Below are 26,320 nucleotides of genomic sequence, written 5' to 3' on the forward strand. Positions count from 1 at the left end.
TGAAACAAGCCAGCAACAAATGTCTGCGTCATCTTGTATGCAGGAGAAGTTGCACTCATACAGTGGTAGCTGGCAAGACCTGTTAGCACAGCCCACGCACATGTGTTTGCTCAGGGCTGCTCTTTACAACAAGGTCCTGTAAACTGGACCCCACAGACAGATGCACTCCACTGTGTCAAAGCAAAAACTTGGGGCAGAGCCATCAACAAGTCCTCAGATCATCCAAAACCAGGGAGGAAGGAGTCAGCTGTTTCTAACAGACTTAGCTCCTCAGCAGTGCATCTTCTTGTGGCTCTGAGGGATGAGGTTTAGTGACAGGACTCAGTACATCAGGTTGATGGTTGATGATTTTGAAGGTCTTTTCCAACCTAGATGAGTCTGTGATTATTTCTTGCCACTGGACAAGATCCTTGGACTTGGGAACATGCTGTCAGCTTATATTTGCCATGGACAGGAGCCTTCAGAGAGAGCATGTCGTGCTGCACACCTGCCCCATGAAATTTCTGTGAAATCCTAACGAAGATGTTCAATGCAACCTCTACATCCTGCCCATATTCCCTGTGCCCTTCATATTGCACATTCTCCCAGGCTTTTTGTGAGGGCTGCTCTAGGGGTAGACAAGGGGAAGGCAAGCAGGAACAGCCGTGGCGTTGAGGTACCAGCCTGCCACACGGAGAAGCCAAACACACAGCTTGCACCCAGCAGCAGCTCCTCTTTATTACTGTGGATACAGGAGCAGCACTTCACTCTGGCTGGGGCCCCATTGCGCTGGGCTCTGTGTACACACATAACGAGGCAGTTTAGGAGGGACTCATCAGCCAGACGTAGCCATCTGTGATTGTCACCCTGAATTCCCTCTGCAATCAACAGCCATTTCCAGAGGGTAATTCCTCTCGTCCTGAAGTAGCCAGCTAAATAACGAGGGATGAATCATGTTTTATACATGCCTGTTTTTCTCCCTCTACGAAGGGGGCTCAGCAGTAGATGTCTAAAATGCATTTCTTTACATGTATTAGAGATGAATCACATATTCAGCTCCTTTCACAAGTGGTGAAATTGTGTGCAACGGCATTTGTGGTGGGCCATACAGTGAAAAAGTGGCAGATGACTGTTTTGCTGCCTGTTCCCAAGGTACTAAATTCTTCCAAGACTGCCTTTCTTCTTCCCAGGAAGTCTTTTCTATCCCAGCATCTCAAAACAAGCTCTGAGCATTAGCTTTCCAAAACACAAATTGGGGCTAGCAAATTGATGCTGGTCTTGGACAGGATGGCTGGGAGAGAGAATTGCTAAATGCCTTCTGGGGCTTTGAGACAGAGCTTGGCGTGGGCAGCAAGAACTGCTAACTCTTGGGCAATCCCCTCGCCCTGCTGGTAAGGCTGGGGCTCCCTTTTATTGCATTCAAGTGGCACATTTTGAAGAGAAATGGCTATGTTAGCTGCCTGGGATGTTCCTTTCTGGTAAGTCCATTTCAGAGCTGCTTGGCAAATAGGTCCCTTTCCAGGCCACAAAAACATTTTTAAATATCCCCAGGCACTTGCTTGCTGCCTAAGAAGAAATCCGCTGTCCCAGCCACATGCTTACCACCTCTAACATCACGGCAGCCCAGAGCCCTATTATGTACCAAAACAATCACAAAAGTATCTACTCTAGTGCAAGGGAATCAGAACTGGGGATAAGTCTTTGTATGAGGATAGTGTGGGATGATGAGAGCCTATTGAAGTAAAGGGGAAGAATTTTAATTTTTTTACATGTCTTTTTTATTGGTTTGCCCTGATTAGCCTAGCTAATTTTGGATCCTTGGAGCGGGAGAGAGCTCCTTGAGACTCTTCAATATGTAAGTTTAAAGAACACAGAATTATCCACAGGACAACTTAGATTATAGACATAAATAATTTTTCACTCTCCTTATCACTTCTTAATAGCATCGCATGCAATATGTGCTCTGAGTTGGTTATAAGTGGAAGAGAATTACCACCTCCACAAGCAGCTATGGCTTGCTGTTTCTTCCTGCCCTTTTCAAAAATATGCTTTCAGTCTGAAAAGTCCAGAAAAGTGTCAAAGCACAGTGCTGAGTCCTACCTCTTTGCAAATCAGCCAGTGAGTTACACAATTCCCTTTCATCTTCATTTCAGAGCCTATAGAAGGTGCTGTGCTGTGCTTAGATTCTGGGACTTACTGTAGAAAAAAAAATAACAAAATAAAATCACATCAAAGCTGTCATTCGCTTTGGCAAGTAATTGTATTATAGATGCATGAGGTGTGCTCTAAAGTCTCTCCCCATTTACTTCTCTATCTTCTGCCTGCCACAGATTTCTCTGGTGCTCATTCGTAATGAATTCTGCTGTTTCATGGAAATGACCCATGCTGGGCTGCACCGGAATGGTGATGTCTATTTGGATTACCATGGGGAAAGCACTAATGAGAGGTGGCAGGGCTATTATGGAGGCGAGTGGCTCTGGGGAAGAGCTGTGTTTCAGCTGAGCACACCTGGGATGCCCACGGCTGACAGCGATCGCATTATGCAATTAAAAAGCAAAGTTCAGAGAGTGTCAAGCCACACGGCGCTCGGTCCGTGAAGCATCTCGAAGAGCCTCCTTCACATCCCATTAATTGTGGTAGGGATACAGCTCGGGAGTGACATCCCTTTTCGCTCTTCGGCGTTCCCCCATTACAAATAGGAGGCACAAAACCAAGTCCACTCTAACCAAGTACAATTCCTGCTAAACACTTTCAATGAGACTTAAATGTTCTTTGCAATCAACAGCTTGTCCCAGTAATTCTTCACTATAACTTGCCAAAGGTCATTGGCAATACTTAATACCTAGGCTGGACTTGTTCTAACAAGAAGATGGGTCCTGTAGGGAACAGAGGGTGTTAGTATAGCTCAATGGGGTTGGAGATCTTTCCTCTGTAGCATAAACTAGGATCTAAATCCAGGACCTGGAAGCCGAGCATAGATACAAGCAGACTAAAAATACCGTACAGACGTAGGTTATTAGGATAAATAACCATGAGAATAGACTGCCTTTTCTATCAGCTCAGGTCTTTCTGAAAAGGCTGGGAGCATTTCACAGGATATATTGTTACAGAAGAACTCTCTGTTGGGTAGATATAAGAATTGTTGGGAGAATTTAATAACCTGTATCATGAAGTAGGTCAGGCCAGAGTTTGCAAAAGTTAGGAGAGGCTGTTATGAAGTCAGCAAGTGTTTTCTAGCTTTGCAGTCTCTTCACGCTGCCTAGAAATGGTTCAGATATGAAGCCTATGATCTGTAAAGACATTTTGAATGAACCATTTCAAAATGACCCTGCACTTTGCCAAGACCTCCTCTAGTGCAGATGAGTAAAATCCACCTCTTCTTTCATTAAAGAAAAGTCAAATCCACTTATTCTCTTGTTTTTATTGTCTACTTTTTGTTTCTTCTTTTGTTATAACATTTCACCAACACCCTGATTCAGCCTTACAGAGGACAAATTTACTTTTATTGGATTTTAGAGCTGAGGCGATCTTTGGCTGTATATTTTCATACTTAAATGTTCTGTTACAATTTGTGGAAAGCAAACAGTTCATTCAGTTGTCTAACACCATTCAAAATACCTACGATATTGTGTTGTACTGCACCTACCTGTCAAGAAGGTTATGGATGACAAATAAGTTGAATCCCCACTCAATACAAAATATTTTTTTTGCAAGGAAGGGACTCTCCTATGTAATGTCCAGCTCAGCTCCCATTAATTCCTCAACATGGGGTAAAAATTCTTATGTGAAGAGCTGTTTACAGTGAGATAACATCACATAACCTAAAATGAAATCCATTTTTATAGTTAACCTGTAAACAAAATTAACCTTTGAGAAAGTTTACTAGTTACCATAGGCATAAAGTGATAGAATATTATGTGGCAGACAAAAACAACCAATTTTTTAGGAGGGGAAATCTAAAATTCAGGCTGGAAATAGAGTGCACACTGTTATTTTTGTTTTCTTCTGAGACCTGACAAATTTATGAAGGCTGCAATAATAATAATTTGCTGTACTGATTTTCCTTTTACCAAACAGACCTTATCTTTCCATATGCATAAGATGCCAGCTGGAAGTGTGTGTTGGGTACTGACATACAAATTATTAGCACAACATGTATTTTTTTGTTGTTTCCTTGAGAATGTCTATATCGAGCCTGGAACATAGTGTACTATTCCTGTTCACATTTATCTCATCAGTGCACTTACATGTTGACTGTGCTTCCTCTTCAAGAAAACCACATGCTGGATATCCCAGGGCCATATACTCACATTTTTTTTTTTTTTTTAATACAAACTTCACTCTTAAACACATTTTTATACAATTATTTTTTAAAAAAAAAAAAAAGATTTATTTGCTTAAATGTGAATATCAACTTACTTCAAATACTGTTATTTAACTTGAAGTGCCTTTTTACTATGCACTGTGGAAGATCTTCCTAAAAAGAGCTGAAAGTGAATGCATATCCAATGTTGTGTAAAACTCAGAAAATGAAAGGAGAAACAATAACAGCTAGACTCATTTTTGATTTAAGATTCAGACAAAAAGAATATTCTGACTAACAACAAATGAATTTGTACCTCCTGGCTACTGCTTAATTACAGAGCTTTGGTGCCCTTCTTTTTGCTTACCCATTAGATAGAAAAACCTTTTGCAAAACATCTCCTTAGTGTTTTATTAACCATTCTAATAGCCATCTGAGCCTGGCTACCTTGGATGAACAAAGCAAAATATCTATATAACTACGTATATATCTATATATAGATAAATGTTTTCTGTGTTAATCCAGATCTGCAGTCAGAATCAGAGACAGCAAGTCACTGGTATGTATTTACGTTGCAATTTTATTTTTCTCTGGAGGGTATGAGTGGGAAGGAGAGATAAAATAAGGAATTTTTCTTAACTGTTTTCTCCTCTTCTCGAAAATCACCTTAAAAACTACAGGAGATCTTTAAGTCTTGTGCACTGAGCTCCAGTTTCTGCTAGCCTGTTTACTCACTGGAAAGCCATTTTGCTGCTTCTGGGTAACCTCCGTAAGCATCTCTAATAAAGTCTAAGTCTTTTTTTTTTTGTTTGTTTTCTCCCCCTCTCCTCCTTTTCGCCTTTTCATTCCAGCACACTTTGTAGGTGAGAAGCACCAGAACTAATACACGCTCAGCCAAGGACCCAGGGCTTTCCCTTACAAGCCCCAGGTCAGCAATTATTCCTTTGAACTAGATACTAGTGGATAAAGCTGCACAAAAAAGCCAGCTTGTGGTGCGAAGTTGAATGATTCTGGGTCATACTCAAGGACAGCAAACCTACTTCTTTTTGTTGCTTTTTACAGCCAGGGCTTTTCCTCAGATTTTGCTATGATACAATTCAGCCATCTGTGCTGTCTGCGATTGTCCTTCTCCTTACAGACCGGGATGTTATTGCTGCTATTGCAGGGCCTTCCCAAACCTCAACACAAAATCAGGGCTCTCCTGGATTGGGGGATTTGCAATTAAAAAATCCTTTCTGCCCTACGGAGCCATCTGAATAGAAGAGATGAGGCAGGAAACGCAGACCTGGGAAATTAAATGGTTTGCCAAAGGTCCCAGAGCAACGCTGCAGCAGGGCTGGCAAAAGAGAGGACCCCCTGAAGAACTCAGCTCAGCTCCTGCTGCAGTCATCCATAAGCATCCTCGTGCTCAGAGGAGATTTGTCTGTTCCCTCTGCAGCTAGGAGGAGTTCCTTTTCTTCCTGCACTGCTCTTTCTGCTGCCCAGCTGAAGGCCTGACAAAATCAGGAGACAAGCAAGAAATGCTAGGCCTGGCCCTGGGCCCAGTCATGTCCAAATCTGTCAGATGAAGTTGTTTATCATCCGATATTGCTGCTCTGAAGTTTTTTGTTAGGGCTTGCCCAACTTGTGGACATCCATGGTGCTCTCCCTGCTTGGTTCTGGCTTCTCTGAGATTTATTCTTTTTGATGAACAGCCCTGAAGGGAAGAGGGACAGCAATTATGGTTTCTAGGACTGGAGTAAGAACCTCTTTTCCTCCTCTAAGAAGGGGCATCCTGGTCTTCCCTGTGTCCCTTTCCTCTCCTGCTTACCCTGTTTCACATGCACATATGCAATTAAATCTAGAAATGTTTTTTTTTTCATTAACACAGCTGAATTAATGTTCTCTGTTTTCTCCTTTATCATTTTGATAAGCTCCATCTGTCCCAGGGGGAGGGAGGGAAGAGTTTTAGGGTGTATTGATGGACTGTTGGATCCATATGAGGAAGAAAAGCAAAAAAAGGCAGCAGGCACACACACAAAAAAAAGGCAGGAAAATTGTAAGGGGGGTTCAGCCAGAGTACTGAGTACCACAGACAAGCTGGGTAATAGATTACTGACTGATGTTCTGTCTTTGCATGAGGCCGTTAATCATGACTATTGCCTGGCTTGATTATTTTTAAAGACTGCAGTAAGCAGGCAGTATCTGTGAGGGAAAGTATTCAAGCTTCACATATGTCAGGCGGAGAGAGCAGAGCGAGATGGGAACAGGCAGCAGACGGTGAGCTTCAAAGGAACAGACAAATAAAAGCCCCCTGCAGCAAAGAATGCCTCAGAGACAAAATGGGAAGCCTGCAGCCTGCAATGCTATTCAGGAAGGTTTTATTAGTAGCCTGCAAAAGTCCAAGCAGGAGAGCTGGGCTGGGCTGTTTTAAAGGGATGTGGAGGAGAGTTTCAGAATATCCCAGGAAATATTTAGTCCCTGATTAAACTATGTGTTTGTTATGCTGCAGCCATGACTGTATTGGTTTTAACTGGCAAGGAACACGTCTATTCATATGGGGCCTTCTACAGATTGAGGGTGAGATGCTTGCAATTAACTTCCATTTCATAGTCCCCTATAGCCAGGTCTGGATATTAAGTATGCATGGTGCAACATCTTGGACTCTCTCCTGTCCACATGGCACATATAACTTGTTTGCTTGAATTGTGATGTCTTCACTAGTTGAGCTAAAGACTAAAGAGCTTCTAGCAAGGCTCTGTTCCTATTGAAAGCACATGAAGTCATGATAGCTATAAAAATGCAAGGTATCATTATATGTATTAGAGATATACGTGGAGGCCTACCAAAAATAGAAGTCTCCTACCAACCAATATCATGTATTTATGTGTGTATATATATATTTATATAAGAATATATATATTGGAGGTGCTGCATATGAATCTCTATATATATACATGCAGAAACTTACAGTCTGAATAGCTGAAGGTAGGAGAAAAAGCAAGAGGAGTTTGAACAGGAAACAACTCTAGGAATGGGAGTTCTGTCATCCAAGTTTAGGTGCTGAATTTAGCTGATGCCTTTCAAAAGTCCTTAGGCAGTACCATGAGATGGGAGAAAAAGTCCTTCAGAGATGCTTTTCTCCCTCTGTAGTTCAATGAGGAAATGTAGATGACTAATTTTACATTAGGTTGTTAACTTTTCAAGAAATATCATCCTCTTTTTTATGGGTTCTGGAACTGTTATTGTCTGTTACTCTCCATGTAGGCAGAGGGGAGAGAAACCAATGGTCTTCTGGCTAGATACAGTTGTTCAAGTATCTCTTAACTGTCAGCCCAACAGGTATTGGCTTTATGTCCCTTCACTACCAGCAGACCTAAACTGGCATGGGACCTACTGAATAATTTAAATATTCAGCCCTGAGAGGAAACAAACCACCAGGAGCTTCTGAGTGTAGCTTTGTGGAGCCACCCAATACCCGTTGGCCTACTCACCTTATGCCTTTGCTACAGCTGAGACTGTTGCAACCTCTATCTAAAACCTATATGCAGATCTCCCTTTCACCAGGTGCTTGTGGCCAACATATTAAAGATCTCAGCTGCAGGGAGGTGTTGTCTGGTACCCTCTCCCCACCTATGCTGATTAAGGTGTATGCATCTGTGGAGATAAACACATCCTAGTGTCCTGCATAGGACGAAGGTGCACTGCTGTGAAATTGCATTCAGGAGGGGTTGACCTAATTAGCCATGGGCAATCAAAACAAATTCAGTCAATACAAATTCTCAGGAAAACCAGCATATGGAAAGTCAGCTCAGGAATCATCCCAGTGGATCCATGCCAGGAAAGGAGTGTGATTAGCAGGTCAAAAAGGAGAATCTCACATCAGGAGAAACAGGCAGCTCAGCAGTTCAGGGATAGGGGGTGGAAGCTGGGGTTTTCAGAGAAAAATCCTTGTCCAGAACTGAGTCATTATGACAGCATTAATGATAGGGGATAGAAACAGACAAATAATAGGAAAGTGCTTTTACTATGTCATTACAGAACAAGGGCAAAATCCAAATTAGGCCACTGTTGCTGAGAATCAGAGGTGAAAGAATAGATGTGTTTGATTAAAACTGGGAAAACAGGCAAGCTGAGGCTGTAGAACAATAAATTGTTTTCTCTTGAAAAAATCCAAAGCCAAAGAAATGAAAATGCAGACATTAAAGGGTCCAAAACATCGTCTTCCAAGTGCGGTTTTGGACTCATTTGTGAGAGAAGTTTTAAAATGCTCAGCAAGTCACTGCAGGTAAGTGGGGGAAAAAAAATATGGGAAATAAAGCAGTAACCAAGAGAGATGCTTTTGTAGGAGATTCTTGATTTAGCTTGGAGACTAATAACAGCAGTAGAGCAGGTAACCCAGTGGACTCCAGGTCCAGGACCCTTACTACACATTGCATGCAGAAAGTGGAGAGGGAGAAGTAATCTGCAGGCTGGAGAGGATGATGGCTTACCTCTATTCCCACCCTCTGTGCAAGATGGGGCCATTCCCCCAGTCCTGGTTTTAGGTTACCCAGAGGGTTTGCCTCACACAGTCTTGGGTTGGGAGCTGAAAGTAGATTGGTCACAAGATGAATTCTGCTTAAAGGCCCTTGCAGAAACAGTCTCCAAATGACTGCAATGACATTTTTTGAGATCACTGAGGACTGCTTCCTTCCTAGAATCTTACTGAGTCCCAGAATTGGTGTCTGTTCTAGGTCATAAAATCATAGACTCATAAAATGGTTTGCGTTGGAAGGGATCTTAAAGATCATCTAGGTCCACCCCCCTGACATAGGCAAGGACATGTTCCACTAGACCAGGTTGCTCAAAGAAGGTCCTCACATGCCATGTTCTCAGATACTGCTGATACTATTAGTGTTTGCCATGACAAACCATTTAAAAAAAAAATATTCAAGTTTCCAAACTCATTTATTTCCATTAGACCTTTAATTAAATTTTGGGAAAATGCCTTACAAAAATAGGTTCTTTAAGGTCTGAAAGCCCCTGGAGATGCAGTTCCAGGTCTGTACTGTTAGGTAATTTCTTTATAATAATGTTGATTCATCTCCTATAGTTGACACAGCCATACCTATACTAATCTCTACTGAGTCATGAGTGGGTATAGTCCATCCAATACCTATTGCACATGTGTTATCACCTCTTCTATAGGGGTCTGAAGAAGCAGAGCCTTGGGCAAAGCTTGTTTCACAGAGTGTGAATCTTTTTATTGATGTTTCTATGGCCCTGAAGTCCACTGGAGCAGAAGGTGAATGTGCAGCTACCTTTCATCTTCTTTAGCCCCAGTGTAGATCAGGGCTGAGAAGAGCAGGGAAGAGTGAGAAAGTCACGGGCTCCACCAGGATGCAATTAGCTCAGCTACTGACCTATGTATTTATTGCATGAAGAAGAAAGGCAGAGGGTGGTTCAGCACCTCTCTTCATCGTTTTCACAGTTTCTTGACTCAGAGACTCCATCACATGACAACAGCACCTGTGTGGAAAACACCACTTAATCACCAGCAAGTGAAAAGAGCTTCAGGCTTGTTTGCTTGTTTGAGTCTATATGGGCATTTTCCTTCTTAAAATCTGGCTCTGTCTTCCTTTCTCATCACTTAGTACCTGAGAGCCTAATTTCTAAAGAAGTTAATGGTAGGGGAGTACTCAGCTTGCAGATGCCAAGGAAGCAGTCTCATAGCAACAGCAGCCATGGAAGCACTCAGATCTGATTAGCTCTTCAACCCATTCATGTCCCTTGCACTCCCAGCAGTGTCCTGCCTGAGGGATGAGTTGGCCTCTATCTTATTTTGAGTGTCCTGCGGTATGGATAATTCCCTAGTGAACATTTGATCTCATCCCGAACAGATGTCTTCCAGCTGCATTTTTCAGAGAAAACCCAGCTTCAGTGTTTGGAAAAAAAACTCCCAAAAAGGTATGGAAAGAAAAATATTCTTGAATTATGCAGAGAGCAGATGCAGCTGGAAGCTAGGGAAGTTTCATCAGTGGAGTTCCTCTGCAATGTTACAATACTCTCAGTGAAATTTAGCCGTAGAAAGGTAAAAACATCCTCTCTGAGGTCCATTTTTATCTCTAGAGGGACATTAGCCGTTGCAACAGAGGGATATACTTGCAGGGTATGGTCAAGTACTGTCCAAAGTCAGAGCTGATGCAGCCAGATATTCTGGCAGCAAGCTACAGTCCCGTGGTGACTGTTGCTTGGAGAAAGCGTGAGGTATCCGCTAGTAAAAGAGCTTTAAAAATGTAGAACATGATCTGCGAGTTTCAACATGGCAATCAATAATATTGTCCTGAAGCAGGTGGATGGTATGATCCTGCAGCTCTTTGTGGCTCTGTGATCCCCCAGGCAGGTCCCCAGACTCCCTCTGTAATGCCACTGAATGTTTTAGGGGAAAATATCAGGCACTAATTTCTCTTGCAAGAGATAACACAACAAATAAGTAGGCAGCTACTTCTCATAGCATGGGATGAGCTATGGAAAGCCTTTGCCAGGTTTTAGCAGGAGATGGGCCATGTGTGGTCCCAGTGTTTTCCAGGCAGCAGCAGGAGTCAGAACCAAAACCGTCCTCGACACACTCATTAAACCACTACCCCACGACTTGGCAGCTCCTGCGTGACTTGCAGGCAGTTCAGGCAGGGACTTACTGAGCCTGTGATGACCAGAGCTAAGATTCCTAGGGGACAGTCCCCTCTACCTTCACTGAATGGTTGTCATAGCCATGTCACTCTGCTTTTTATATCTAGTAAGCTTGTGTCTGGTGCTTGGACCCTTACTGTCTCCACTTGGCGTTCCATTGTCACCCCCCTCATATTTACTGCTGTACTGTATGGGAGCTGTATAATTTGAATATATATCTCCAATCTTTCAACCCTGTGCACAGCCAACCTTCATTGCAGATCCCAGACTCCACAATGGCAGGGACAGAACAACTCCTGAACTACTTGCCGTAGTCCCTTCAGCTCCTCAGATCCAGACAGGATGATGAATCACTCACCAGTTTTTCACCTTCCTCAGCCCAAGAACAAGTAATTGAACAACAGAAGAGAAAGGGAAACCACCCACCCATGGCCCAGCTCTGATCACTTTGTTTTCTGTCTGGTTGATGGCAAGAAAAACAAAGCAGCAGTGAAGGAGCTGTGAGAGGGATGTTGTTCTGGGGGATGCACAAGATGAGGTGCTGGAGGGTCTTGAGATAACTTTCCTAACAGGCAAATATGGGGCTTAGTTTCAGAGGAGTCAGGGTTAGATGCAGTCATGGTATGATGCTCCTTGTAGTGGGTAGAAATCTTTATCATGTCCCCCACAAATATGCATGCTGCTGTGGGGGGCTCTATTCTCCCTGCTTGTACCTTCATTTGTAAATCCATCCTGGGAAGCTGCAAATCCCTATTATATCCTGACATCTTCTATGGAGGGAAACTCATTGAATTGATTTTCCACCTGAGTCACTTATTTAGTCATTTATAACATTGGTATAAATAAATAGAACCCATCAAAGGGGATCCTTGAATGAGGTTAAAGGGGAGAGAAGAAGGGAGCCAGGACAACAGCAGCAAGGGGCTGCAGTCCTGGGAAGTTAAAATATTTTTTGTCTTTTCTAGAACTATGGTGGTATTAATATCTTGAGCAAATGTAAACTGTCAGGATGGGAATCTATGCAGAACGCCTCTCCATAGGCAGCGGCACCTCCGTCTCGTTTCCATAGAGACTTGGGCCCCTGCTTCCAGTAGCAAAAATCCTGATTGACACCGTGTACCTTCTGAGAGGTAGAGCCTCAGCGTCATAGAAACAAGACCTGAATCTTTATGAGTCCCTTGTGGCAGGGGGCTGAGCTTTTCAGGGTTCCCTTATTTTACTATTGTTAAAAGTGTTGTTATTATTATCATTTTTAAGCTTCTTTCCTGCAATGGAAAATGTTCTGTCTTAACAGATTTGGAGCCTGTGATTGAATCTTGATTTCAGCAGCCAGGTAAAACTACAGGCAAGTGGCTAGTTTGCACTCTGAATATTAGAGAAAAGGCTGAGTAGGAGGGAAAGAAAAAAAAAAAGAAAAAAAAAAGTGCTTGATTGATTCTGATGATCAGAATTGCAAGGAAATACAGACTAAGCAATGACTTCATGAGTTGTGGGTCATTTTGGAAGGCTCTTCCCCAAAAGCAGTGAGCTCCCAAAGCCATGACAGTGTGCAAAGGGCCAGACAAGGTGGTGTTTTTTCTGTACCCTGAATACATTGCAGGGTCTGGGATTAACTGGGCCCTTTGGGTGAAACCACTTTTTTCCTGGATGGTCAATGAGCCTGGCTTCTGGTCTCCTTACCCCAGTGTGATGCTGGTTTTGGACATTAAACACAAAGTAGGTCCAGTCTCTGAAGAGACATCTCGGGGTGAGGTGGGTAGGTAAAATGGGAGGAAAAATTTACCAGGCAGACTATTCCTGTTTGTTTTTGTTGCTTGCAGTCCCTGTTTCACACTGCATGTTTTCAGCAAGCACAGCTCTGCTCTCATGCTAGAAGGGCTGCCAGACAGTGATTTCTGCTGATACAGATGACAATTATCCACATCTTTTTGGGTGGTTCCAGGTAAAACTGCTATGCCAGTGTGCTCTTGCAGAGACCCTTGGTGGTCTCCTCTTAGGTCATCTAGCATGGCCAGGAGGGCACATCTATTAGGATGTTGAAAGGGCACACTCTTTTTGTCTAGTTTGATATAAGGTAAAAACAACAAAAAGTAGTGAAAATTTCTTGGAAAAAAAAAAAAAAGGTAGGCATTATCTTGAAAAATTATATGTGACATATTCTACAAGATGACATTTACCAGCTGTTCAAATCTGTTGTTTTATATAAAAGGCCTACAGGAATCAAGTTTTGCTGGATTTTTATGACAGCTGTCTACTATTCCAGATGCCTGGGTTGTACATACATCATATAAAATTGCATCAGTCTGTGCGAGCTTGCTGATCAAAGGTTGAGTCTGTACGGCATTTGTAATGACTGTGATGCTCTGGATGCTCTGTGCAAAGCAGAACTTGTGAAGATTTGGGTGTTCTTTGGGTGTTCTTGTCATGGAAAGGCAACCATGGGTATGTCTGTTGGTGGGAAAGATGAAGAGAACTCATTGCAGTGGGGTTCCCAGGACAGTGTGCATCGTATCAGGAAGAAGAGTTTGGTAGGTTTTAGCTGAGCTTGGATGCCTATTTCTCCATTTTTTTCCTTGCAGATTTTCCTCCAGTCCCTTCAGCACTGTCTTTGATAGAGAATCTGGAAGAAGCCATCTATGCAAGAAGGAAACTGTTATGGGGGCTCCAACAGATGGAGTTTAAGTGCTTCCATTTTGTATTTTTCCATTCCAAGATGGCCTAGGGATGTCTGCTCACAGTCTGCTGTGGCACCTCATCACTTCTGGATGGAGTGACATTGTTTTCTTCAACAGTTTGAATGCCACCGCCAGAGACCGAGGCCCCCAGCCCAGGGCGTGAAGCTGGAGGCAGCTGCCTGTAGTGGCCATAGTGGCCACCAGTCTGAACAGGACTATTGGATGTGACCAGCCTCAGAAACTATGCCCTCCTCATAGGTCTGAAAGGCAGAGAAGTACCATACCCACTGCAGCATTTGCCTGTACAGAGATGTGCAGAAAAGCTAATGGTTTTAACTTCCATGGCAGGTAGCATAAGCTGGCCTAAATGCTTGCTCTGGACAAACCTAACAGGGATCAAAAGAGACGTTAATTTAGCCAGGCTTAATTCACCTCTAGACCTGCCTGTCTGATCAAGCCAAAAGGAAGTGAGCCACACTGCATTAGTCACCTTAATTCTGAACAAGATTGAAGCTACAGGGCTTAAAGTCTTCCAAGCAATTTCGTACTCAATGCCTTGACTCCGTTTGGATTTGCTTTTCTGCAAGTCTCTGTGTAGAGGACACCTCAGAGGTGAAAGACTTTGGAACAGGGTAATTTAGGGCCCAGTTTTTACTTGATTCCAAGGAGATTTATGAACCTTGGCCATTAGAAACAAGTGAGAGTGATTGTGGAGGAAAATGACACCTGAGAAGCAAAAGCACAGAGTAGTAATGGAGATACTATCCTGGGAAACACTACGCTGTTGTCTGCTTCTAACGCTGACAAATATTCCTCTCCATACCTCAGTTTCCCTACCTATAATATGAGAAGGATTTACATGGCAGATGTGTGCAAAGCAAATGGTATCTCAATGGAGGGCGTATGTGAATAAAAGGTGTCTGCAGCCAATTTTTTCTTTCTGCCTTTACCCTCCTTCACTCTTCATCATTTCATAAATCTCTCCCTCCACTGTATACATCTGCCTCCCCAGGGAAAACCAGAAAGAGACCATACCCCAGGTGTCCTCAGAGGCACTGGTATTAGTACTAGTACTAGTACTGACAGGCGTGTAGATTGTGAAAACACAGCTATTGGTCGTTCACTGTCTGGAGAAGTCTTTCAGTGCCTAAATGGCTTGGATATGGATCTGTTCTTGGAGAAGAACCACGTTGTAGAGCACATAAACAAACTGGATGTGCATGAGGCCTTGAGGCCCACCAAGTTCTACCCACCATGATAATGTCTGCATGGGTAGTCACGGGTCATCCCATGACATCACACAGGGGTCAGATCTTCCTTCAGGTTTGTGTTAAAGCTACCCCTTGTCTCTGTGTTTGGGAAGAAGCTTATTATGTAGGTAATGCTCGCCAGCTACCAAGTCAAATGAATGTGCCTGAATGTGCGAAAGGTCTTCAAGCCCTTTGGGTGTTGCTGGCCACTGTTATACTGGTGTTCTAACCATGTTAGCCCCCAAAACTGCCTAGACACAGGGCAGTCCTTGGGGTGAACTCAGATCTTATCAGATTTCCAGGCAAGAAATGGGTACCTGAATAACGAAGGTGAAAAAGGTGGCTTTTTTGGTATTTACTGTGCCTGACTCCATTGAGGTCTCTTTTATGCAACAATTGTCATATTCTCCTTAGCCACAATATGGGTAGTGGGAATACCTGGAGGGAGTTGAGTACATGAGGTGTGTAGGGCATCGATGAGATCCTAAGAAGGTGGGATGTGAAAATCCCAACCACAATCTTTCTTAGCAACCTTAGTCTACATCTCCCTCCACAGCACAATGTGTGCAGTCTCACCACCCAGAGCCTCTCAGCAGTTCCCATTGTTCTTTCTCCCTCTGTTTCTGGTTTGAGATGATCTCAAATGGACCCTGAACTCCTGGGCACAGTATAAGTGAACATCAACACAGACCACTTGAAGGATTGCACTGATATCACTGCCCAAGTTGAGCTCAGACATAAGGTAACAATCTTACATTTGGCTTGTGCTGGTGTCAAAGCTGGAAGTAGTTTGAACCCTCCATTGAATGTTTTTCTAAACCTTCATGTGTGTGTGTCCTAGGCTCTGTAATTCCGGTTGCAAAGAGGAACTGTTCCTCAGCCCTGCTGGGAAAAGGACCTCATTTTGGTTAAGGAAGGGATTCCCACTCTTCCTATGATGTTCAGAAAATCCTGCCTCACTGAAGAGTAAAACATAGAAGCACACAGAGTGTATTATTTGCAGTGAGTGAAATAATGGAGGCCTTGTAAATTCAGTAGTCAGATCAGGACTGCACAAAATGGAGTGAGTTGAAGTCAGAAGAGAAATCCTCCTAATGACTTAATGGATCAAACTGGAGCTGAAAAAAGCAAACACCACATGCCTCTGAGTCTTGAAAAAATTAATTCCATTGTCTTTGAGTTTTCTTACCTTTCTCTTTTTTGTTTGTTTGTTTGTTTGTTTTTTAATTTGAAGTCAGTTTATAAGTAGAGCTGTTTAGAAACAAAAAGTCAAACAGGTTATTTTTTAAAATGTCATGATATTATTCCTTTAGGAAAAACAAAACAAAACAAAACAAAACAAACAAACAAACAAAAAAGGAAACAAATCCCATGCACTAAATACCAGCAAGTGGTTCTGTAAGCTTCAGGACTAAATGAAGTCTGATTTTCTGTGGACTTACAGCTTTTGTTTGAATACTTTTACATATAGTGTTAGATGATCACATTCTGTCTGTGCCTATGTGAGAACAATGGAACAACTGTCCTCTGTTCAACAACTCCCCATCAAAAGCATACAGGCATTTAATGATTTTGGAAGCCTCTTTTTGTGAGTGATGCAGCCAGCAGGTTAAAAGTTACTAAGTTTGCAAGGGGAAAGGTGGAAACACGCACTGACACCACACGATCAGTTTCAGAAATGTAGCCTAAAAAGTAATGAAAATGGTTGTCCCTTAGAAAATTATCACTTGCACTTTTTCAGCTAAAACTCTTTGCTGAAATGAGCACCATTTTGCACCTAGCAATCTTTTTTTCTATTTTTAGTGATTAGATATTGGCTGTAAAAAGCATGTCACCTGCCTGCAATGCCTACTTGTAGTATCTTTGGGAATAGGGCTAAAATAATGTCCAGCTGCATGATCAGAGTGAGCGCCCAGAGCTCACCAGAGCATCGTATTGACACGGTAAGTGGAGCCATTAGAGCTGATTGTGTCAATAAGGAAAGTTTCACAGCCTCCCTAATTACACATTGCTTTGCTGGAAAGAGTGGCTCCAGGGGAGCAGTTAGGCTGTGCATAAACACACGCCTGCCTGAGGAGTCAATAAATATGATTTACGTGACTGACCGGTGCAATCACTTTGATTAAAAAAAAAAAAGGGGGAGAACACTTATTACATATGTGAATGCCGTATTCTGAGAAAGTAAATTTCACCACTTTTTTAATTGCCCTGAATGAGCAAATTAAGAGACTCATAGCTATGATAAAGAGAGAGGGAAGGGAAGGGAAGGGAAGGGAAGGGAAGGGAAGGGAAGGGAAGGGAAGGGAAGGGAAGGGAAGGGAAGGGAAGGGAAGGGAAGGGAAGGGAAGGGAAGGGAAGGGAAGGGAAGGGAAGGGAAGGGAAGGGAAGGGAAGGGAAGGGAAGGGAAGGGAAGGGAAGGGAAGGGAAGGGAAGGGAAGGGAAGGGAAGGGAAGGGAAGGGAAGGGAAGGGAAGTGGATTATCAAGAGTGAATTAGTGACTTTTTTTCAATTCTTTATGTGTCTGATCCCACATTCCTTCTCCACCAGTGGAAGAACGTTTCTGAATAGCTCTGCATTTTGGTTCATGCCCCAGCAAACACAGGGATGGTTCCCACTTGGATTTTGGAGAGGGTTTCCATTAGTTTGAGGCAGTTCATCCATTGCTGGACTATATGTGTCCCAGGTGACTCCCCACTGATGGAGTTAGGAGTAGTAATAAGTCATTTCTTCATTAAAAGAAGATGTAGGTCCAGTGAATCTCTTGGATTTTAAGCTGGAGCTGTCAGGGAAAAAAATAAAAATAAAAAAATAATAAAAAAAAAAATCCAGAAGGATCTGCAACAAAAATGGAAAGCTTCTGAGTTCATCTGACACTGTCAAGTGTTCCCCAGGGTCATCCACCTTTCCCACCTCCCTCGGCATGGTGTGGTCATCCCACCCATCTTCCTCCACTGCAACTTGGCCATCAGTCCTCCACGCCTCCTCCTGTTGTCCCTCATTGCTCGATTTCTCCTTGCCCTTAAACCTCCTCCAGCAGAGCAACCATGTATCTTGCATTGCTGAAGCTGTGGGAGTGTGCAGTGCGGGGATGAACAATGATGAGGATGATTTTTCTCTTCTATAGTGGTTTTTAATTTTAATTCCCACAGTGTAGAGTGGAGTTCTGCCCCCCTCTGCTGGAAGAGCTTAGCACCTCCAGCTGAGTTGCTCCTGCTTTTCACTCCGCAAGACAGGGGGTTGATCCCTGCAGGAGACTCAGCCTTTTGGCCATGTCCATAGACCTTGCAAAGTCTAACCTTGTTCTCCTGTCCAGTTTTCTCCTATACTATCCCAGCATGGGATGACTCTGTCTGCTCTCATGTTGCTAGTTTGACTCCTCAATGGTTTTTCACCTCTTTACCATTGACAGAAGCTGAGGGCACAAGGGTGGCGATTCAGCTGTGTACTCAGATTATATCTTTAAACTTTCTCAGACTTGAGTTTGTGGTTGAATGACCTGAAGACACACGGGTTAGCAGCTGGCTTATAGTCATCTTTCGCCACTGGACCATGTCCTGCCTTTCCAACCTGAGAGCAAAAGGAATGCCTGGGAGGTGCATTTGGCAATACACATTTTAGTGCCTGTTGTGAAATAAATGAATCTATTTGTTTCTCCTATTGACCAATCCAAGTGCATGCTATCTGCTGCAACACTGCACCCCACATTGTTTGTCCTAGAGTCCTTCTTGCTGGGGGGAGACCAGGGGCAGAGCAGGGAGTGGGGACTAAATCCACCTGATTTAGCAAAACTTTTTCAGAAGAAAAGGGATGTGCAGAGGTAGAGCAGACTAATGTACCCCATGGGATGAAGGTCTTTGGGGTCAGATCTTTGAGTCCATACCTTTGCAGAAATACTCAGTTCAGTTCAAAACTCTCTGAGGTATCTCCCCTGCCATGTTCCCTTCCCCTGGTCCAGAATACCTGGAGGTATTTTATAGGTAAAGAACCCAAGGAATTGAAAATATCCATGCTGTAGAGGAATACAACATGTAGCAAAGCACTAGCCTGATAACAGCTCCAGGATATCTGTGCTGCTGAGTGTTGGCTCTTCTGACTGCTAAGGTCCCTTTGGATATCAGATAGAGCTGATTCAGGCCTAGCAATTTCTTTACCTTGCCCCAGCTTGCTCATCCATGCAAATTACCTCTCAGGCATGGGTATGAATGTGATTGCTCTATGTTTTATTTGACTTTCTCTTAGCTGCACCCAAAAAGCCCTGAACAATCCACTCCTGTGTCTCCCAGCCTCCTGGGCCACCACTTGGCTCAATCTGAGGCTAAACAACCCCTCTTAAAACACCTCCATATCCACATCCAAACCCTCCTCTCCAAAGGCCCAGTACTTTTCATTTTGATGTTAGTCATCTGCTTTTGCTGAGAAGTGAGATTTTATGACTCAAATAAGCCCAAACAACTGACAAGAATACATCTTCAGAGTGCTATAGATACTTGAGTCCCCCATGAACCAAGACAGAAAGACCAAAAAAGCAAGGCACAAAGCAATTGAAGGAGATATTTCAAAGTTTTATTGTATAAATCTACAAAAGGCTTTGCTACAATAGCAAATAAAGTGTAGCACTATTCTATTGACAGGTTCTAGTGGCTTGGTGTGATCTTGTAACTCCAACATGACACATGAGGAATAACTGCCTGATACAGTCAGATCTAGGGCAAGTGATGTCGGCTTACAAAGACCTTTTGGCTTCAACCCCTATAACCTGTAGTGATTCAATGAGTTTGCCTTTTGTACAAGGTTGTTTGAATTACTAATATTTCTAGTAAAAATAAAAACTCTAAAGTAGTTTTGTCAGAGTCAAATGTAAAATTACCTAAGGAAAAAAAAAAAATCTCCAGTGGTTGAAATCTGCTAAAGTTTCACAGACACAGCACATACACACTTCATTCACGTGACTCTACCCCAGGAAAACAAACTACCAGTCCTTCCTGGAGAAGCTGGTAATATAAACCAGGGTGCTACAAGTAAAGCTCCAATCAGCTAGGAGCAATAACTGAAATAAAACCAGCCAAGGGCGTTCAGTTGTGCACACTCCACAAAGTCAGTGGAAAATTTTACAAACTCAGGGCCATATAATCAAGTAGTTCAGGCAGGATAACTCATAGAAAAGGCAGGAAAGTCTATGGACATTGAAAATACCCATTGAGGCAGTCAGGTCCCTTGAGAAGGACTGTGGAAATTAAGCACCTCAAAATCAAACTTCATTTTGACCTTGGGATGATACCTATGAAGTCTGCTTTTACATGGTTTCACATAATTTTCTGGTCCTGGACATTTTTGGCTGAGCAATGTTGGAATGTGCATGACGTCCCGTTGGCTTGGTTCAAACACAACAAAACTCCGCAGAATTTGGTTAGGTGGATCTGATCGCTCGACACATGCACACCCGCACTGACGCGCACACGCATACCCGGGACCCTTGGCTCTGGAAGAGAGAGGAACCAACGGATCCCTTCAAATGAGATGTGAACCAAAGCTGTCTTGCAAAAAGGCTTGGTTCAACTCACTCGAGCTGTTGTCTCTCGTGCACCTTTTGTTCTCCCTGGGTCTGTATGGAAGTAGTCATGCTAAAGCCACCACAAGAGCACCGCTTCTTGCGGTAACTGTAGCCCATGCAGATCCAGGAAGCGCCTGCTGTCTCACAAGTGTCCCTTTTGGCAAGACAGCTGGCCCAGTTGTGCAGGCTCAGGTAGTTCAGACAAGCATCTGGACCCCAGGATGCTTCTCCGAACCTCCAGAGCTGTTTGAGGTTTGAAAACTGATACCCGCATGAAATGAAGTGACCCTCGACTCAGGAAAAATGAGTTACAGCCTTAACAGCATGGAGGGTTCGTAGCCTAGGGAGGGTCAGTCATTTGGAAAAGTTAATCAGGAAAGTGTTTTTGTTTTAATCTGATAATCTAGTGAAGATTTCTTTAGGTGAGTCCCAGTGGCCCCAAACTGCAGAGGTATGGCATCATCTCAACAGACAGTCAGTACAAGTCCAGCATCCTTGCTGTCCCCAAAGCCCAGACCTGGTTCTCTTGGTTTATCTTTTCTCTTGGTTTCTCTTTTCATTCTCATCACTTTCTTCTGTTCTTGGACTAGTTGGACCAGCTCAGCCTTTTCTTCACCCTGTTGGAAGTGGCTCCCACTTTCATTCCGGCTCTCAGCATCTTGAATACAACATTGCACGGCATGGTTGGCTCTTTGGTGCATATTTTGCCCTCTTGTCTTTCAGCAGCACTTGCTTCTCACTTGGGAAAGCAGATGTCTTGGGCACAGAGGAGGAAACTCAGCAACAGCAGCAGGAGTCTCTGTTAGAAAAAAAAAAAATGGAGCAACTCAGGTTAGATTTCCAAGGTCTCCAAAGAAGTTCTACAGAGAATACTGGGGATTTTTCTGGATATAGGTTAATATTCAGCTGGTGTGCCCACCAGATGCCTGGGCCTGGAGGTCCCACTAGGCAGTGGTGTCTAAGGATTGCCAGAGGTCCAGCAGAAAGGAAGGCAGGACAGGCTCTGTCCCCAGAACACTAATCACTGGGGCTGGTGCTTGTGTTCCCACATTAAGCTGAAATCCCACCTATCTGATTGTGCCAGCCCCTTGTAGCCATCGGGTATGAGGTCCCAAGACCAGCCCAGATATTTGCACCTGGGATATCCCATATCTCGCCTGAGGACACTGGGGAGGGTAAGAAAGGCTCTCAGGGGTAAGATGGGAGGTAATTACCTGTGCCAGGCTTTCATTCAGGCAGGGAATCTGGCACTCGGCAGCTGGGGATCCTAGCAGCAGGTCCCATGTTGAATCCTTGGTTTTGAAGTCTTTTCTCTTTGGCTTTCCTTCCGAGTCCTGAGCACCATGAAGTGATTTCTTCTCAGAGGAGGCTCTGAGTGAGTCACTGTAATCAAGAGAAGATAATGTTTGTAATGCAGGGCCAGCTCATCCTCAGCACTGACACCCACTCCTCCACCACTCATTCCCAGGTCATTCGTGAGAACTGCTCCCTTCTTTCTGCAGACACAGCCACTGCAAGCTAACTCACTCTGAAAAAGTGAGGGGAGAGCCCTCACTCCTCCTGACACTGACTCACTTCTAGGCAAGGATGCAGAGCAGAGGTTCATCTCCTCTGGGCTGTGAATAGCCCTGTGATGTGTTGTCACTGCTGGGCACTCAAGCCCATGGCTTCATGGGTCAGTTCCTTCCCATTCCCTCCCTATAGTAATTAGAAAGTGTAAGACGCTGTCCTGTTTGGAAAATTTTCCTATTCACTGTATTTTATTTCCCTTTGGTTGTCCCTCCCTTTTTTCCTCCATGCCCTAGTCTGCCACTTAAAATGCTCCTGTCCCATGTATCCCAGTGCAAGGATACCGCTGGACAGGCTAAGACTAATTTGGGCCTGAGGAGTGCAGAGAGGACAACGTCAGAAAGTTGTCTTACCTTCAGCCTCTTGGAAGGAGGCATGCCAAAGGCCTTCTAAGCTGCCGGGGTCACACGTTGCTGCTGTTGTAGTGCCTGGGACATCCCAGGGACACTCCTGTCGCTGCATCCCTGCTGTACATCTTGCAGAGGTGTTGCTTATTTGGTCTGGTGGTGAATGCAGATGATGCTCAAGATGTGTCCAGCCTCAAGGGGTTTTGAAGAGCCAAACTTCCTGCATCTTACTGCAATTTCTTCTCAATGTCCTGCCATCAGGCCTTGGTCAAAGCAAGGTGAATGCTGAGCATTGCTTTCTCACCATGGAAAATGTCACCGAGCCCAAGTCCATCTCCATCCATGGCAAAGGGGCTGTTGTAGAAAGTTCTATGTGAACAGGCAACTCTCTGTCCTCAGATGACAGAGGTGCCAGGCTTTCCAAGAGCATTTGAGTCTGTCTGTGAAAGCAGAAATTCTTCTTCGTGATACACAGGCTGAGGCTGTGCTGGGACACACAGCTCTTCTCTTCACTTTGATTTGCTTTTATATGGCAAAAGTTCCTGTTGTCTCCACACATCAGCATGGACGCGATTTGCTGCTCTGGGGATATTTTGCTTTGAATTTTGGCTGTGTTTGTTTGTTTCATTCAAAGTATAAGGATTTGTTTCCTCTAACTCCCCCCCACCCTCTCAAAATAGCTCTGGTGTTTGCTTTCTCCACCTTGACACCCTCCCTTCTCTGAAAGGAGACAGGTTCTCCCTTCAATAAAATAACCCAGAATTTAATTTGAAACTCTGTTTACTGCTGAATGCACAGTGTAATGTGCAGAGAAAGGGTGAAATTTGCTACTGCACTGCAGTAGCCTTGATTGGAGTGAGCAGAAACTAAGATAAGGAGTAAACCAGCCTCTTGGGAGGAAAAACATTAAAGCAGGTATTGGGTGCACTGAAATTAAAAACACTAAACATTGCCCAGATTCTTAAGGTTTTCATTTCCTGAAGTCATAGGATTTCCTCTTAATTAAACAAAATAAATAAATAAATAAAATCTTTTATCCTTTAAAGCGAGACAGAACAGGAGATTGCCAAGTAAACAGAAGCCCAGCAGTAAATTAGAAATGGGTGAGGGTCAAAAGAAAGATGTCCTCTCAGAACCTCTTCACGAGAGGGAGGGGAGAAGGAGGAGAGATCCAGATGGGTAGGAACCCTCAGCCAATAGCTGCACTCGTCAGAAGTCCTTGAAAGCCGCCAGTGCCAAGCGGCTGCTTCTGAAGTTGGGAATTGTCTCTGGTTTCTTGTCATGGGTCTTATAAAATTGTCCGTCCCCCACAGTGGTGCAAGCAGCATCCCCGGCACCACCGTATGGCGTGGCTCGGGTGAGGTGGGCAACCGCATCCTAAGGTTGCCTTTCCCCCTTCGCCTCCCTCCCCCCACAAGCAAAGTTAATCCCTTTGCTATGGGCTGTTGGACTGAGCACACCTCGTGTTGCGGCTCAGCCGGAACCTCTCTCCAAGGAGAAGTTTCCTAAATACGCCCCTTTCTCCCGTTCACGTAACCCAGATTGCCATCTCCGCTGGACTAGCTCATATGACAGTAGCTGGAGGGCTAGGGGGCTCGGGTTGTGTCCCATTGCTGGGCACGGGGCTGGCGGTGGTTGAGGGAGGCATGCTCTCAACAGAGTCCCCTGACTGAATTTCGGGGGTCCTCTGTGGGCTGGGCTCGTCAGAGTGGTCCATGTTGCCTTGGACTTCCTTCCCTCTTTGGATCAGCTGCTCTAAGGTCTTGGGCAAGGGGTAACTCAAGAAGCGCTTCAGTTTGGGCTGGAGCGTGCCTACCACGTACTGGATAATCTCCTCCTCATCAGCATCAACATACAGCGTCTGGTACAAGTCTCTCTTGCGCCAGAGGAACTGGTCCAGAGGCTCGCCCTCTTTCTGGGGTAGATCCAGCTCCCTTTTGATAGCATCCCTAGTCAGAGTCCCCTCGCTGTACTGCAGGAACTCCTTCTTGAACTCAACCCAGTTCTTGACAGAGTCCTGTTTGTATTCCCACCACTTTTTAGCTGGGCCGTTCATGTGGTTCTGGATCTGAGACAGCCAGTACTCCTCTGTCCCACCCACCTGCTTTAAGTATTCCTCCAAGTGGCTCAAAAACTCCCGGGGATCCTCAAAGACCTGGGTCTCCACTGGGGAGGCTGGAGCATCCTCCGACACAGAGACCCACTGGTAGGAATCGTGTGCCTGGGGGATGCTGGGCATCTCCCCAGGAGGAGGGGTCAGCGCATACATTTGGCTCATATCAAGGGCATAGTCATAAATCTCCCCCTCGCTTGGCCTTATCTCTGGGCCTCCCACCCCAACGGACACAGTCTGCTTGCCGTGTTCCCCAGGGCAATATTTGCCCCCCATGGACTCCAGGCGGTCTGCCCACTTCTCCAGACGGAAAAAGACCTCCTTCCAAACATTCATCTCTCTCTTGACCCATCTCTCCAGATGGGCAATGGTCTCCTGGCACCTGGCCAGGCAGGCCTTGATGGACTTCTTCCATCTCTGATTATCGGTCGGGACGTGGTCCTCTAAGTTGTTCTCTAACTTCCCCACCGATTTCTGCAAGCCCTTCAGCTCGCGCTCCACCTGCTTGGAGACCTCAGACAGGAGGTGCCGGTGGGTCCTCCTGACGTGCTCCAACATTTCTGCCCTGCATTTCCCTATCTGTAGGATCACATTGGGCTTGTTGGCCACTCCACGGTGCCCCTGGAAGGAGTGGATGCCCGCGTTGGTGACATTATCCAGCTGCATGGCTCCTACCGTACAAGTGTCAAACACAGAAGAAACTGGGTTGTAAGCCCCGGCACTAAAGCCTGCTCTCAAAACCCCCACTGCAACACTTCCCGAAAGACACACAGAGACTTCTAAACCCCCCTCAAAGGACTTTTCGACACAAACACAACCAAATCAGATATCACCGCAGAGTGAGCTGCTCGGTCCCCGTGGATCTCAGAGAGAGCTGTAGGCAAATTTCTCCCGGTGCCCTGCTGGAAACGCCTTTCTCATGTGCTCAGGGTGTCCCAGAGAGAGCCAGGATCCTCCAGGAATGAGGAAAGGAGTTGGCTAAGATGTCCAGCCCCAAGCGCGTGCCTTCTACCTGCTCGTCCGGAGCTGAGAATCTCGAACGACGAAGAGTCCCCGCTCGGTTGAAACACACAGCGATGCACACAGAGGCTGGAAGCTGCCGCAAAAGAAAGAAAGAAAAAAAAAAAAAGAAATCCTGATGATTTCTTCTCCGGTAAACTTGGCGAGTCAAAAGCGCTTTCACTAGAGATGCAAAGAGCTGCTTCTCTTCCCTGTCTGAACTGCCACTAGTCCAGGCACTTCCATCTACTTATACCCCGCACAGCTCAACATGTGGGTGGTGCCCTGCCTCCTCCCGCACTCTCGGCACAGCGTTCATTGGAGGAGAAGCGAGGCCGGTGTCTGTGGCAACCCAGATCTTGGCAGCCTCCCCTCGCTTCCCACCCCCTCGCGTACGCCCCCAGACTCGACGCGAGATGCACTTGAAAGGTGCTGGAGACAGTTGGAGAGATGGATGAGTAATCGCACCTTCCGCCTTTCGGATTGCAGGAAAAACACTTATTCATTCCACAACTATTTACTCAGCAAGGTCATCATTAGCATGCTTCCCCTGGCAGGGCTCGCAGGGGGGGAGATGAGGAGGAATTCGGTGTGTCACCCCAAGCCAGACACCCACGGGCCCCCCGCACGCCCTCACATGCATACACACACACTGAGCTGCTCACTCCTATTGCACACGCTTGGAAACGGTGGTAATTCAGCAGGGAAAAAAAAAAAAAAAAAAAAGGAGAGAGAGAGGGAGAAAAAGAGGAGGGGGGAAGGAGAGGGGGAAGCACTCAAAGGAGACACCTCAGGGCAAATTGGGGCACTCTGGACTTTCTAAACCACTGGTGGGTGGGAGTCATCCCCAGTGCTTAATTGCAGCAGACCGACCTCTATCTTG

General features: G+C 44.9%; 1 protein-coding gene across 1 annotated transcript; it reads right to left on the minus strand.

The window, feature by feature from the left end:
- Positions 1-20,780: 20,780 nt before the first annotated feature.
- ARC (activity regulated cytoskeleton associated protein) lies at positions 20,781-26,027 on the minus strand. The gene is made up of 3 exons (XM_066990804.1): positions 22,332-26,027; positions 21,624-21,792; positions 20,781-21,208 (listed from the first exon to the last, which is right to left on the minus strand). Exon 1 carries the CDS (start codon positions 25,102-25,104, stop codon positions 23,890-23,892), a length of 1,215 nt encoding a protein of 404 aa, XP_066846905.1. The 5' UTR covers positions 25,105-26,027; the 3' UTR covers positions 20,781-21,208; positions 21,624-21,792; positions 22,332-23,889.
- Positions 26,028-26,320: the final 293 nt, after the last annotated feature.

This window comes from Anser cygnoides, chromosome 2 (genome assembly GCF_040182565.1).
Source record: "Anser cygnoides isolate HZ-2024a breed goose chromosome 2, Taihu_goose_T2T_genome, whole genome shotgun sequence".
Taxonomy (NCBI): domain Eukaryota; kingdom Metazoa; phylum Chordata; class Aves; order Anseriformes; family Anatidae; genus Anser; species Anser cygnoides.

What these genes read in the sequence shown, in the direction of transcription:
- ARC (XM_066990804.1), bottom strand. Translation starts at nt 25,104, where the DNA reads ATGCAGCTGGATAATGTCACCAACGCGGGCATCCACTCCTTCCAGGGG.